The sequence below is a fragment of the Vidua chalybeata genome, chromosome 1 (assembly GCF_026979565.1).
Source record: "Vidua chalybeata isolate OUT-0048 chromosome 1, bVidCha1 merged haplotype, whole genome shotgun sequence".
Taxonomy (NCBI): domain Eukaryota; kingdom Metazoa; phylum Chordata; class Aves; order Passeriformes; family Viduidae; genus Vidua; species Vidua chalybeata.
In genome coordinates this window covers 34814037-34829752 of record NC_071530.1, presented here as the reverse complement: position 1 = coordinate 34829752, position 15716 = coordinate 34814037, and the positions used below count along the sequence as shown (strand labels likewise).

The 15716-nt window shown below is 38.8% G+C and overlaps 1 protein-coding gene across 1 annotated transcript in view; it reads right to left on the bottom strand.

Annotated features, from left to right (window-relative positions):
- The window catches only part of CHN2 (chimerin 2), a 158320-nt gene that overhangs the window by 66361 nt on the left and 76243 nt on the right, over positions 1 to 15716 (bottom strand). The window contains exons 4-5 of the mRNA XM_053946126.1: positions 3687 to 3718; positions 543 to 656 (exon numbers count right to left, since the gene is read on the bottom strand). Coding sequence (XP_053802101.1) covers positions 543 to 656; positions 3687 to 3718 — 146 coding nt within the window. The remainder of the gene's footprint in view (positions 1 to 542; positions 657 to 3686; positions 3719 to 15716) is intronic.

Genomic DNA, 15716 nt, shown 5'->3' with positions numbered 1-15716 from the left:
AGCAGACTTACTTTGAGCAGCAGCATCCCATGATTCACAACGTATTTCTACAAAAAACTTGAGCTCCTACTGGGGAAGAAAACTGCCAGTTTTCAGCTTTCTGGATGTCATGATTTTCCAGCTTTATTTGGGGCTATTATCACAGATAGTTATTGATGTTTGTACACAACACTGAGCTCCAAGGACAACTTGGCTGTGTCCTCTACTGGGATGTGTTCCTGTTCTGTATTCACTCACATCTTTTATAGAGACTTGAAGAAGATCTATCTTTACAAAACTTAATTCTAGGTAAAAAAAAAACCAAAAAAAACCAGAAAAAGGGCACTGGTTTTGAAAAAGGACTTCCTAGCCAGGTGCTGAAGGAGAGACTGAGTTGCTGCAGCACTGTGATGGTCAAACTGCTGAGAAGAGGGTGTAAAAGCACTCTGGTATCACACAGTGTGTTAGGTAACGGTGGAGGTAACTCAAAAGGGACCAACATAATCCCCTCCATGAAGCACATTCACATTGGAACTATAAGCCTCTATTAAACCAGCATTTACCTGAGAGCAAGGGTGTAGCAGCCGGGTTGCCGCTGGCTTTCTCTAAGAATATATGCTCCTTCTACACCAGCAAGTATTTCATCTGCTTGCTCCCGAGAAATGATCCCGTGAAACCTAAGGGGAAATATTTCAGTGACTTACAGAATAATCCAACCAGAAAAATACCCTTCTCCACCCCAGAAAACATTTGAAAACTTCAGCACTCTCAAGCACTGTGGTCTACGTCATCAGGGTAGCATCCAAAGAGCAGGATGGTCACCTGGCCTGGACAAGTTCAGCATAGACACAAAAATTACACTGGAAATGCACTTTCAGTCAGGATAAACTCAGCTGCACCCCAAGATTATTTTCTGCAAGTGCCCAGTCTTTTCACAACTTTTCTCTTTTACCAGTCTATGCCCCTCCTCCTTGTTTCCTTTTTAGTGGCCTTAAAACAGAATTGAAAACTAGGCAAAAAGGCATTTAAACAAAATGGAATTATTGCATTTTAATATGTAGTTATTTAAAGGTAGGTATTTATATACATAAATATTTAATTAAAATCATATGTCTTCTGATAATCAATTTGCTTCATTTTATTATTGTAATGCTTCCTCAGATTTGTAAGGAAAACAGAGACAAAAATGGAAACAATTATTCAAAATTCTATTCTGCATATATTAAAGTAGAAGAAGCTACAGAGAAGTCTTGAGAAAAACATTGTTTTCTTCATGTCAAGGAACTCCTCATTCAGTGCTGGAAAAAAGCAATACTTCTCTGATTCTTTTGTCATTGCTATTTTAAGAAAGAAAGAGGGCCTAGGATGCACAATTAACCTTATGAAAACCAATATTTAGCAGCGATCTCTCCATAAGTACAAATTCAGTCTTGACAGCAGTTTGAGTCTTAACTCCTACGCACATTTTGCTAGCTGATAAGTCTCTGAGGGTCTCTTCAGAGGTTTTGAAAATTTCTATTTTTGCTGCTGTCTAAAAAAAGGCACATAAAAGTACTGGCCTTTAGCATTTTCTCTTTTCTGACAATACATATGAAGTGGCACATTCCTAACACTGCCTCTGGCTCGGTAGTGAAAGAGAAGAAAAACACGTTGGATGTAAATGCAATTGTTTCATTCTCTTTAAGTTGTCTTTTCACAACATGTTGAAAATACTAGGTTTAGATGACCTTTCCAGCGTGACTTTATGTTAAAGGTAATGTGAATTGATTAATCTTTTCTCTCTGTACAGGTAGGGGACAAACATCCTCTAAATGATCTAACTGAAACATGACTTTAACCAATAAACTCAGGGCAATTTGTAATTTTAGTCAAAAATAATAAGCATGAGCTATTCCCCACAAAATACAGCAGACATTAGGTTAGATATCAGGACAAAATTTCTATAATCAATTTAACAAACCACTTGAATGTGATACTTGGGGCACCTGTGAAATTTCTTTAACCACAGGTGGTAAACACTGGGTAATCTGGATTTTCTTATGGATATTTTTAGTACATTTTTGTAATAGCATGGAAAGAGCTTGTACGTGGTACAAGATCCACTGAACTAATGCCTGCTTCTGACAGCAGCCAACAAGTAATGCTCACAGAAAGAGTGCAGGAAGCAGTGACATATTTCACTTCTCATCCCTGCCTATCCATCACTGCTTTAGACACAATCACTTGTGACCTTACCCTTCACGTATTTGAGAATCTCACTTGTAAACCCTTTTAGATCTTGGTGCTTTTGGCCTCTGCAGCTGCCTCTGGCAATGAACTTGAAAAAGGTACTGTGCATGACCCTTTCTTGGGCACTGCTGAGGTGACCTGTTCTCCCATGGCAGGAGATGCAGCCCTTCACTCCACCATTGTTGCCCCTCGCAGTATCTTTCTCTTCTCCCATAACCTTTGAGACAAGGATGGAGGAGTAAAGGGTAGAGAGGGACCAGAAATATGTTCACTACTTAAAATGCAGCCACATCAGAGATTTATACAGTAATGTAATGATGGCTTTTTCAGTTTCTTTCCCTAGAAATTCCTTTTTCTCTTTCCAAGTACTTCTGAGTACTGAGTCAGCTGCTTTTATAGGACTACCTCGGTACTTCGGAAATCTCCTTTTTGAATGATAGTAACAAAGGTGATCTTGCCTGGACAGGTTCATTAAGATGACATCTTACAGTTTTTGTCAGCCCTGCTGCCCCAAAAACTCAGGCACGTTCCTGGGTAAGAGACTGCAGCAATGGTTTTACAAGTCCTGCTGTAGGAAGTGTGACGTGTTACTCAACTAGCCGCTGTCTTCAGCTCAGTGTACTCTAGTGGCTAGATCTGAATTCCTCATTGGCAAAGGTAATATTTAAAAAATGAAACTTCAGTAATTAGGGGCAAAGCAGCTGATTCTTGATGTTTCTGGTGGCAGAAAAGGATCATTTAACATATATGGTGTGTCTGGGAAGCAATGAAAAATAGAACATGGGATCTAAGTAATTCAGCTAGTGACAAGGGCTGGGGTCTCAGCATATAACTCCAGTAAAGGCCAAATGCCAAGGCTGGGTGGCTGCTGCAGTGGCTGTGCCTTTCACCTTCACCTGCCCGGTGCTAATGCACAGCCCCTTCCTAGTTATTTATTTGCAAAGAGACTGCTGAGCCCAAAGAAATTACACTCTGGAGGTTTGGTATTTTCCTTCAAAGAAAAAGATGTCTCTTCTTCGGGTATTTGTAACTTTAGCATGCAAGCAGCACTGTACACATACTTCCACAACTCAGTAGGGTGGTGAAAGCATAGGAACATACACAAAAAGGCAGTGAGAGAGACAAGCTGCTTCTCCCATTCCCAGGCCAGAGCAGAACCACTAGCAGGTTTAAACAATAACTAAAATAAAAGGAAGGAATACCCCAGACAACATTTTTTTGCTCAAAACTCTCCTGAGAGAAGTAAAATAAAAATGCAGGCTCACACAACAGCATAATTCAAGGATTGTGACCAGCAGCAATGGACTGTAACACAGCTATATTATTAGGCTTTCATTGTATTTGGCTCTCAGTTAAAGCAAAAGGTAAAATAAAATATTTTATTAGACCTCCATTGTGCCTTTTTTTTTTTTTTTTTAGTTCTAAAGTAACAACTTCTGGATATACCCAACAGACACTTAAAAGAGAAAAACACTTACTCTCTTCCATAATACTTTGGTCTGTTCTCCACCTAAATTTTGTAAGAAAGAAAAAAAGTATTAAAAATATAATTCTAAATAAACTACATAAAAAATAAATTACTCTTGATTTAATAAGGAGGATTACTGCACCCATCTAAACTACAATATTCTGTAGACTCAAAACTGTGACTGGAACATTACACAGAAAAACAGAAAAATGAAAACAGAAGAGATGGTTTTATTGATATATTTCTGGGAGGGAAAACATTTATCAGTGGTCAAAAAACAGAATCACACATAACTGTATGAAATCTGACCAAACAGATAAAGAATATTTTACTGCAGTTTTGCCAATCTAGTATTTATAATGTATTTTTGTTATATGCCCTTTGTATGCATTTGTATAGCCTTTATTTATATTACATATGCATAACATATATATACTATATATAATATAGACATTTATATACCCTTTATATAAATTTTTTTGCCTTTATATGGCAACTGACCCAAACCATAATGTTTAATATCCTTGGAAAAACCCAGGATTTTATGCATTTAGACCTAATCCTAAATTCCGTGAAGTCTCAAGCTTTTATGGGCCTGACCCGAAGTACACTGGAAGTCGCCCGGGAAGACTGCCAATCGTTTCAGAGATCTTTGAACCAAATCTCAGGGATGCCAGGTTATCACCTGCGAGTTCTGGGCAGGCGCGGCACGGCGAGTCCCGGCTCCCGGTGCCCTTCCCGGCGCGCGTCCCTTCCCGGCGGCTCCCGCGGCGCGGCCGGCAGGGGGCGCCGCCCGCCCAGCCTTGGCACGGGGCCGCTCCCGCGGGCGCCCCAGTTAGCGCGGCCCGGCCAGGGATCACGGACGGCCGGGCATCGCGAACGGCATCACGGACGGCCGGGCATCACGAACGGGATCACGGACGGCCGGGCATCACGAACGCATCCGCACCCAGGAGCCGCTCCCTCGTCAGCTACAGAGCAGACCGACAGTGTCATCTCGCCGGGGTGCAGCTTTAGGCTGTGCTTTCATCAGTAGGAGAGACAGAACATCCTCTAAGATACATATAAAGTCTCCAAATTATGGAAGAAGATTATCTGAGCTCTGCCTATCTCCATGAAGATAGATGTCTGTATCGGTGGAATCACTGCTTCGTACATGCTAACACATGTATGAGAAATTACAGTTTCAAGACTGCTTCATTCTTTAACATAAAACCCATTTAGTGATTTTCCCTCCATTTCTTTGACTGGAAACAAGTGCTCTTGTTCTTGTTTTCATGAATTCTTATTACTTCGCTCATAAAATACTTTAAATTGGCAAAGCTTTTCTTTTTAGTTTTTTTTTCTTCTTCTGAATAGCAAATGCATAACTGTCACATTTTTGATTCTACACACCAAGCACTGAAGGGAAGCAGCTGACTTTCTGCCCTGCAGTCACTAGTGCTACAACACAGCACAAGATGAACAAAAGTCTGTACAAGATAATGAGAATCTTCAATGGAAGCCCTATGGGAGTTCAATCAAGTCCTTACTGTGCTTCTTTCCCAGCTCGGCATTTCTCTTCTAGCATGGCACTAACAATAGGAGTATCATACCCTTGGAACTCCTTCCCAGCAATAATACCTTGATACAAACATTTCTGAGCTCTGAGGAGCAGGAATAAGAGAGAAAAGAATATACAGATCTGAAGAGAGAGCAAAATCAAAGGAATTGCCAAGTGCAGGTGCTGTGTTTCTATGTGCATATACGGGAACTTAGAGAAGAATGTGCATTAATTCAATTTAACTTTCTATTTTTAAGTAAAAAAATAATATCAACAAAGGATGTATTACCTCTGAAAGGAGGTTGTTCCTATGTTCATCTTCAACAGCACTATATGACTTTATTATCTTGGAACTGTGCAGCCTTCCTGTCATCCTTATAGACTTTAATAACCCTTGAAAGCACAGATTTAGCTGGCAACTCAGTTAAAAATTGGGTATCAGAAGCTGGGTTACATAAGAAAACCACCACATGCAATCTTCTGTTTCATGGAAACAAAAGCTACTCAATACACTGAAAACTGCCAAATAAAACACTTAGACAAATGAAGTAAAGCATGACTTTCATTTAGTAGTCAGAATCTGCTTCTATTTAAAAATACTGATTTACATTGATTGCATTTATATACAGAATAAACCCCAACACTCTCAATCTACCTTACAAAAATGAAAGAGTTACTCGGACACTCCTTCAAAATTAGCTTATGGGTTCCCACATATATGTATATATATGTAACAATATATATATATTACAAATAAAAGCAATCTGGAAATAATTTCTTGAACAAAGAGAGGCACATTTTTTCATCCTCCTCACACAACTTATACAAAAATACAAACTTTTCTGTGAAATTTTTATCATTTGACTAGCAACTGACAGAACCACTGGATAATGTGATTTTGACTTTCCCTGCTGTTCATGAGATAAAAGATTTGCTCTACTGAGAATCCACACAAAGTCTCTCTACTTCTCTCTTCTTCCTCCTATTCCATAGAACAGAAATCTTCACTCCAACATCTTTTATCATTCACATGTCTAAAATCACCATAACTTCAGTATTTGGCTTTAGACAGGAGAGACACTGTAGTATTTCCTGAAATGAAGCTCCTGATCTGTCAGACCATCTTGGTGCCTCAGAATCTAAAAATCCCCTCTTGTGCTTACTGCAACCTTTGCCCTGAAATAATAATTTCTGTCCTAACCAAATTTATGGCTAGGAACAAACACAAGGAAACAAAGTTAAAGCAAGATAAAAGATCAAAAATAACATCAGGGTCTCTACATCAAAACCAGAATGTTGGACTGAACTTGGAAATAAACCAAAAGCCTGCACAATTGATGAAGCAGAGGCTTAAAAATATCAAAGGAGCCAGTAGGTCTGTTTTGTGCCGACTGCAGACTCTGTAAAAACTTCAAGGGAAATTCTATATATTCCAGAAGGCAAAGGTGACTGAAATTCAGTTGGGATTAGCTTTTCCTTTCCTGTTATAAATGGGCTTGCACACACAAAGTCAAGCAGATCCACCTGAAAGAACTCACAGCAGCAGAAAGAGCAGAAAATCCACAGGTAGGGAAGTGACTATTTCCTGGTGGTAGGAGCCCAGATCAATCAGCCCTATTCCGAGAACAGACAACTTACGGGTTTTTTTGCATAGATAATGCTCATGAAGAACACTTACATCACTTTCAGTATAGCCCTCACAATCTCCTTGCTGAAAAAAGGTGAAAAAAGAGCCACCTTTCCTAAGCAACCAGTTGGCTCTACTGCTTAACTCCCTAGACAAGGAACAAGGGGAGAGATCAAGAGGGTTCGAATCATTTATGGATCCTTACGCTAACAGACAAAAACAAAGTACAAAAAGGAGGGAAATTACATAAGGCAAATTACAGCTTTTCACTAGTGAAAACATATTTTGCCTTGAAGAGCATCACAGCTTGCTTTTACTTCCCCCATACAGAAGACAAATTACATGGTTTCTCCCTCTCCACTAAAAAGTATGTGGCAGCTTTCAATTCAAATGTGAGATGATAATTTTTTGGCTTAAAAAAAGGCATTATTGCCAATTTCAAACCAAAAATGTTCTTCCAAAGCAGGCGTTTCTGGCTGTTGTTCCAGAAGCCATGGGGAATATGCTGAAAATCACTAATGAAATTCATAGTTGTATAAATTGTGAAACACCAGTGAATGCCAAAATTGTTTAAAACTCATGTCACATTGATCAGGAAATAAGATGTATGGTAAAACAACCTAAATCATTACTAATCCAGTAATCTTACAAAGCCAGCAACATTCAATGACATCTAATCTTGATGCATGCTCAAAGAGAAATGAAACCCTGCTCAGCTCTCCTGGCACTCTACAAAGGAAGTTCGTGTTTGAGATATTCTGCATACTCCAGCCTTGACTGCCAGCCTGTCAAACCTGATTGCCTCTCCCCACCCCCCAAAAAACCCTTACTTGTTCACAGTCTAGTTTTACATCATTTTTTACAATGTTACAGCATATCCTTCAAGGTTGTACTTGGATTTGATGTCAACACTGAGAAGAAAATAAGCCTTCTTAAAATGAACTAGCTCTCTGAGCTAATTCAATATATTATGTTTACATAATTTCAAAGTTTACTAAATTTCAATGTACTGGGATTTGTGGCTCCTGTTCTGGCCAGGATGGTTTAGCCCTAGCATGACATATTCCCACTAATGTACAGATCATTGTATTAAAATCCCACACCACTCTGCAAGTTAACTCATCACAAAACTACTGGGAATCATGCAGGCAGGAGGTGAGCATCCCCTAACGTGACAGATTTTCATTGCAAACATTGACATCCGAGCCACACTGTACTGAAGATTTCAAGATACCCTGAAGAATTCTTTCTGCGTAAATACAACCACAGAAATAAAATAACCCTAATTACAGAAAAATTTAATTTCTCTTCAGCTTCATTGCACAAGACATATTTCCTTATCCAGTGGCCAGAGCTGAAATCTAGAAATGCTGGAATGAAAGTTTAGAAATCCCCCTAGGACAGCAATTCTCTAAGTCAGAAGGGCCAGCACAGTATAATATTGTGTACTGTGGCCCATTTCAGCCACTACCTTAATACATCCATGATGAGAATATAAATATTGTTTCAGAAAGAAACAATAGGTGGGTAGCTGCACCTGGTTCTCTGTTCTTCTAAATACAGAAAGAACAGGGAAACAAGATCCACCAGTTAATAATGTTGATGTGTTTACTCAGCGCAGGCAGTGAGGCATTTTCCCAAAGGAAGTTTAATCTGATATATTTTCTGTTTGGAACAATACTAATTATTTTTCAGCAACTCTTGTTGACTGGATATAAATATGTTTTTCAGCTCAGTTTGACATAAAGAGAAATAGAAGGGTTGGAAGAGAAGCTTTCAAGACAAGCCCAGTAAAAAACAGACTGTAAAGAAAAGGAGTTTATTGTCTGTATTGTTCAGCTTTTGGCAGATTTATCATAAGCCCACTGCAAACTTTATACCTACAATCAACAACCAAAACGGATTAAGGGAAATTGCAAGCCCCTATTAAATGGAATGAAGGAAAACTATGCCGTATTTCATCACTCCTATAAAACCTTTTTTTTTTCTCCACATTTTTTAAAGGAAAAATTCTACTTAGACCAATTAGCATGTCTAAAATTCTCTCCAAATAGGACAAATTATTTCACACCAATGATTCTTAAGCAATTTGAGAAAACGTTCTTTTGGAAGGGAAATATTTATCTTTCTTTTACCTTTTTAACCATTTTTTCCTTTATTACCTTATCAGACTCTCTGGCACCAGTGTTTTCAAAGAGAAACAACTCTTGGTTTTGCAAAACGTTTCACACCACGAAGTCTGTTGCTAATTTTGTCAGTAGGAATAGCAGCAACACAACATCTCCAGTCTCCAGCCAAGGACAGGCCAGTTGTGGAACTTAACAGTGGCCCTACATAATGAAAAGACGGTTTTCTCCCTTAAGGTTTTCCGTCAATGTCACGTGTAACTTCCTGAATATGTTTCTTTGAGTACTTTGATTGTGTGGTGAGGGAGGAGCAAAGGCATTCCTCAGAAAGAAACCAGCAATGCCCAAGTCCCCAGGACACATTCCACCCGCACTGCCCATGTGCCAGAAGCTGTGCAGAGAGAAAGGTGACACGCATGGTTTCAAAGTGTGCATCTCCTTTTATCAGTCAGTCACAGAGCCACGGAGACGCCAGCGTTACGGCCACTTCAAGGATGCACATTTAGCCACAAGACAGCAAGGGATTACAGTGCCTCCAGAAAAGTAGCTGGGAGCAAGATGTCAAATCCATTCAAAACACCAGAGGGTCAATGACTAGACAGATATCTGCAGAAAAGGATCAGATCATTTTCACGATCATAATGATCACATCGTTACAGATTAATAAATAAACTTAAATCACTGGATGCTGTCTGTAGCAAAAACCAAACCAGGATGTCACACTGAGGTACTAACCCAAGAATGTAGCTGACAAGACACCTTAGAATAATCCTCTTCTTGTGATGTCCACTCAGAAAGTCTCTAGATGGAATACTGACTGTGGGTTCAGCACCACCTCTCAAGAAGGACTGGAGCAAACAAAGGGTGTGAGCAGGAATTTAGCAACCATGAAAAGACATGAATAAAGACTGGCCTAAAGAACAGAAGAGAGAAAAGGGCTGTTGCAGAAAGATACAAAGAAGGCTGCTTTCCAGAGGAAATAAATTTGTTGTCTGTGCATTGACTAGATGTGACAAGAAGAAATAGCCTTAAACTGCTAAAAAAGAAGATAGAGCTAAGAAAAATGTAAATAATAATTAAACACTAACTAAATAAGCAGAGGCAGTCAAGAAATCCTCATGAAGCCTTTTTCAAGGCTTTAAGAAATGAAAATACAAACATATCTTCTTGACCCAGGGATAACAACATCTTGAGTTTCTTCTGGCCTTAAGATAGCACAGTCCAGCCTACTCCTCATCTCTGCCTGCACTGTTCTCAGGAGATAGGAAGAAGCAAGGAGCAGACTTGAATAGGCTGTAAAAATCACATAAAACAACAGTAATACTCTGCCCACATCTATGGGGCTCTCAGGACAGAAGGCAGCACCGAGAAGGCAAGGCACCAAGAGAACTGTTCTGGAGGAGAAAGCCAAGCCTTCAAGTGATAAACTTGTCACCACTTAACTAAATAACAGAAGCCAGTTTAAATCCATCATCATCATAATGAAGTGCCAAGCTGTGTTTGGTATCTTCTAACAAAATAATTCTGTGGAAAAATTTACAGTGCCAGGGAGAAGGTAGGAGTGTTCTTCATCACTAGAAAGAATGTAAAATAATACAAGACAAGAGTGAAGAGCACAAAGAATGCTTTTATTAACTGCTGTTCAAAGCTGCACATCTCTGCTCTGATGGCATGCTGCAACCTACAGAGAAGGCAAAATGCATAATGACTCTTTTGCAGAAGGATAACACATAGCAAAGAAACACAGGAAGCTCTGCAGATGTGACTGTTGCTGTAGCACTTATTGCAGGTTGATTTCCACTCAGTCAAGGTTATTTCTACCATTTTTAAAGGCAAATTATGTTCAAATAATTTAAACCATTTGTTTGCTTACTTGCTTGTACCAAATTTTCAAAAGAGATGCTTTAAGCCATCTTTTCTGAGGCTATTTTTAAGTCAGGTTTTTTTCCCTTCTATGACCTTGAACAAGCTGACCAGCAGCCAATAATCAATACACCAGACAAAACACTATAAACTCTAGAAGGTAACAAATATCTTTCCCAAAATGGACATTTCTATTGCCACTAAACTATAAAATATTTCCATATATATACTCAGCTCTAACAGAAAAGATCAAGATTGAATAGGAAAAGAAAATCCAAATATTTTCCCATGCAGTAAGGAAAATAATGGTCCCCTGAACATGAGCTAAAATAAAATGAAATAAATCTTAATCAGGAAGGCTGCTGCTAAACAATCAGGGGACACAGGGTCAGGTTCAAACAATTTCAAGAGCAAAAGCAGGAATCATCTATTTTGTTGTACAGCTTCCATTCACTCAGTAAGGGCATCATTAAATGTAAAAGGAATATTGATGTTACCCTGAATGCAGGATGAAAAATTTGAATATGGCATTTAAACTATGCTCTTTTTTTTCAAGAATGATCTGTTGAGTCATTTAAATGGGAAGAAAAATATCCCCAGCAGCAGCACTTAAATGCAGTAAGCCACGTCAATGCTCTGGATCCTTCTGTAACAACTGAGAAGCACTCAGGTCATTCCTGTGATGCATGCCACAACAGTCCACAGTTCCAAAAAGATGTGTGTAACTGACTGATCTGATCATTCTTGTCTTTAGCTATATACAGGAAGTATAGGAAGGAAGACAGAGAGATGTGCAGAGTTTCTATATTTATTCATATTAGGAAATACGAATTCATCAGTTGCTCAACACTCCGAGTCCCTGGTTTTGACTGGGGGTTAATTTTCTTCACAGTGGCGGGTATAAGGCCATGTTTTGGATTTGTGATGAAAATGCAGTTGATAACACAGAGAATTTTTTTTACTGCTGAGCAGAGTTTACAAAGAGCCAAGGCCTTTTCTGCTTTTCATACTGCCATGCTCGTGAGGGGCTGGGGCGCGTGGGAAACTGGGAGGAAACACAGCTGGGACAAATGATCCCAAGTGACCAAAAGGATATTCCAGACCATGTGACATCATGCTCAGTATATAAAATGGGAGGAAGAAGGAGGTAGGAGGGAATATTTGGGGTGATGGTGTTTGTCTTCCCAAGTAGCTGTTACACCTGATGAAGCCCTGCTCTCCTGAGGATGGCTGAACACCTGCCTGCCATGGGAAGTGATAAATTAATTCCTTGTTTTGCTTTGCTTGTGTGTGCAGCTTCTGCTTTCCCTATTAAATTGTCTTTATCTGAACCCATGAGCTTTCTACTTTTTATTATTCTGATTCTCTCCCCAGTCCCACTGGTGGGGCAGTGACTGAGCAGGTGTGTGGGGCTTGGCTGCTGGCTGGGGTTAAACCAGGACAGTTCCTCATTTTGAAACTTGAAAGAAGATACCAGACATAAAGTCAGAGAGCAGAGACAGCAAGATTCCCTTCTACAGGCACAAGGAATACTGGCCTGAATTGGAACAGGTATGTAAACCTGTACAAGCACATAGCTTTTTCACCTACACGTAGGCTTACTGATAAACTTTATCTAGTTGAGATATGAAAGAGGCTTTCATTTATTTTGGCTTGAAAACTTCTTATATTCAACACCATGTCTAAATAAAAAGAACCAGCTTAAAAGAGTGATATGTAACAAGGATATGTAAAAGGAAATAAAAATCTCAGAGAATAGCAAAAATCACAAACACAGACACACACACACATCACGCACTTCCAAGGAGTGATGGAAGGGAGCGTGAAACTTTGCAAAGATTTCAAGCAAACCCAGAGGGATAATTAGCACGTTCATCAGTCCATAAAGACAGCTACCTACAGTTTGTGCTCATCAAACAAGTCAGAGCTTGCCATCATGTCTTCCAAAAGGATGGTTTTAACTTTTCCATTTCACAGTGATCAATGAATGCACCAGTTCATACTGTATTCCTCTGATGAAGATGAGCACTAGTCTAATTTGCAAATCATAACCTAGACCATTAGTAAATCAAAACTGAGGAAAGACAAGTGAAACAGATAAACCTCTTTTAGTTTTGTTTAGCTGTAACTACTTAAATGAAATATTTACTATCATGCCTGCAGAATAATAAGGAAGCTTTCTTCTCTGTTCAGTAGTCAATGGACTGTTAAAATGAGAATGATGTGGCTTCATCTGAGTGCTCCACCACCTCACTACTGCAGCAGAGAGAGACTGCTCATGGACTCTAGGAGAGATGAGATCTCCTGTCAGTCACTAAAATGTCTTCAAAGAAAGCACCACCAAATTTCTCTGATATTAGTTCCCTTAGTACAAGGGAATTTTGGGCAAGCAGTATTCCAGCCCCCTTCTTTCTTTCCCTTCAGCTGCAAACCATAGGCATTCTGTGGGGTAAAATTCACTGTGGAGATACTATGGAAAAATAACGTTTTTCTGTAAAATTTTAAACCCACAATTTAAATTTATGTAGAAAAACCTGCAGATAGACAGTTCAGAAGGAAGCTGGATACAATATATTTTGACATTCCACAGGCCCTCTGCACCAGTTAAACTGAACACCCTTCCTGGCCTTCAACTATTCTCAGCCACCACCAGTGCAGCCAGGCTTCCGACTTCCTTGCTATGGGTTTCAGCTGAAGAACTTTTCTCCTTTTGTCAATGTCTATTCAAAATTGCTCTTTAGCTTCATTTGCCTACAGACTACTGCTGTGTCCTCTTTGTTTCTTTCATAAAGAGGATTATAAACACACAATTAAAGCACCAGCAATATTATAAGAATTTGAAAATATAGGCTCCATTAAGTCTTATGTACAAACATTTTCATTAACACAAACAGTTTTCAGCACTATGCTGCTCATTTTCACTTAATTGCTGGCTAATGGGGTCTCTTGGTGTGTCACTGTGTGTGTTCTGAGATTTCTTTCTAAGAGAAAGATAATATAATATTCTGAATTATCTTAGATAAGCTCTCAGGACTGACAGTAAAAGACACCTCATGGCGGTGTCTGACTTTTTGCAATAGAGTGATTTGAACAAGTGCCATGAAAATTCCCATTTTCTCCCATTATTTACCACCAATTTTATGGCCAATTTCAATGCCCTATTACAGCTCTCTAGTACTTTACCACAGCAGAGAAATTGTTCTTAGAAAGATGAAGGCAGAGGCAAAGAGGAAATATTCCGCTTGTAAAGGTCAATAAGTGGGCAGAATAAGAGAATTCATGGAAGACTTATTGCAAGGATTAAATACTTACTATCCAGTCAGATAAAGTATTCAAATATCTTACTAAGGCTGAATTTTAACAACCTTGCTCAAGCTTGCTTAATCACAAGCTTTTCCTAATGTACAAATATAAAGCATTGTTGTATCTGATAGAAGGGCTGATACAAATACCAGTATTTTTAATATTGCAGTTGTTTAAATTATACTCTTCTAATTGCATTGTTCTCAGCTTGAATCCCATGCTTCAGAAGAAACTTTGGGGAGAACTGAGCAAAAAGTAATTTGCAAGTTCAGTTTTGGAGAAGTTCAATAACCCTGTATATTTGCAGCTGGTAATGCACAAGATGGCAACAGCTTTAGAGACCTGCTAGTGAACATTTAAACAGTTATGCTCCATGAAATGCCACTATCTGTACACTTGTTTTGATAAATCTAGGTAATGGATACCCAGAGGGTCAGAACAATTTCTGACCCTCTGGATGGTTAAAGACTCTCAGCAGTACACTCTAATATGCCATCATTATTTTAATCTCTTACAATGACTTTAGCAAAAAGAGATTTTTTTTTTCAGAGAACAGTCTCCCTTTTGTTATCATATTTTGTTTTTAGTCAAGAAACCATAATTTTTATGCTGTAAAGGCAGGAACAATAATCTCTCACTTCTGACACAACCTATTTGGAATTCAGAATGACAAGGAAGGCAATTAACTGACATTTTTCTACACAATAATATAAGTTAGGGCTCTAAGGCTTTGTCTACACTAGGGAAATTTAGACAAGTTTCTCAGTGTTGCTGACACTGGCTTGGCCAAGGCACTGTTAGGAATGTGGAAGATCTAATGCAGACAAATTCATCAGCCTCAAAAATTGCTATCAGCAATTAAGGACTTCTTGGGGAAAAAATGGGAATACCATTCACAGGTATGAATACTTCTACACAAATAACCCAAGAACCCATGAGTAAGACTCATTCCCTCTTTGAAAAAAACTTTGAATGTGCCTATTGTTTAACCAAAAATCGTCCAAAGTAATGCCACCCTCCTTCCTTAATTCTTTTACTTTGTTAAAGACTCAATTTCTTAAAAAGATATTTTAACTTTGAATAATCTACTCCTGAAATACTTCTTAAAATTAAGAATCACTGGCATGTTCCTTTTGAATAAAACAAAGAAGCTTGAGTTATTTTCTGAGAATGTATTTTTTTCATAAGCATTTCTGTAGAATAAACCCTAAAAGACACCTTATAATAAGACTTCCTCGCAACATGGATGGGATTCTTTGGTGCTTATCACCACACCACTCAATATTTAAAAGCCACTCCTCCACCTGAACAGTGCTTTTAAATGAAACTTTTTCTATTTAAAAGCTAAATCATTAAAACACTGCTGGAAGGAATATGGTTACAAATGAGGATATTGGCAGAAATCCAATGTTATTGGGAAGGTAGGGTATTCACACTAGTTGGCTGCCAGTGGTGATTAATTAAAAGATGTTGGATACCTGAAGCCTGAATGGTTCATTCAATATGATTCCCATTGCTTTTGCTGACAAGATATTTATGCAACCAAAAGAAGAAAAGGCAAATCATGATAGCAAAGCT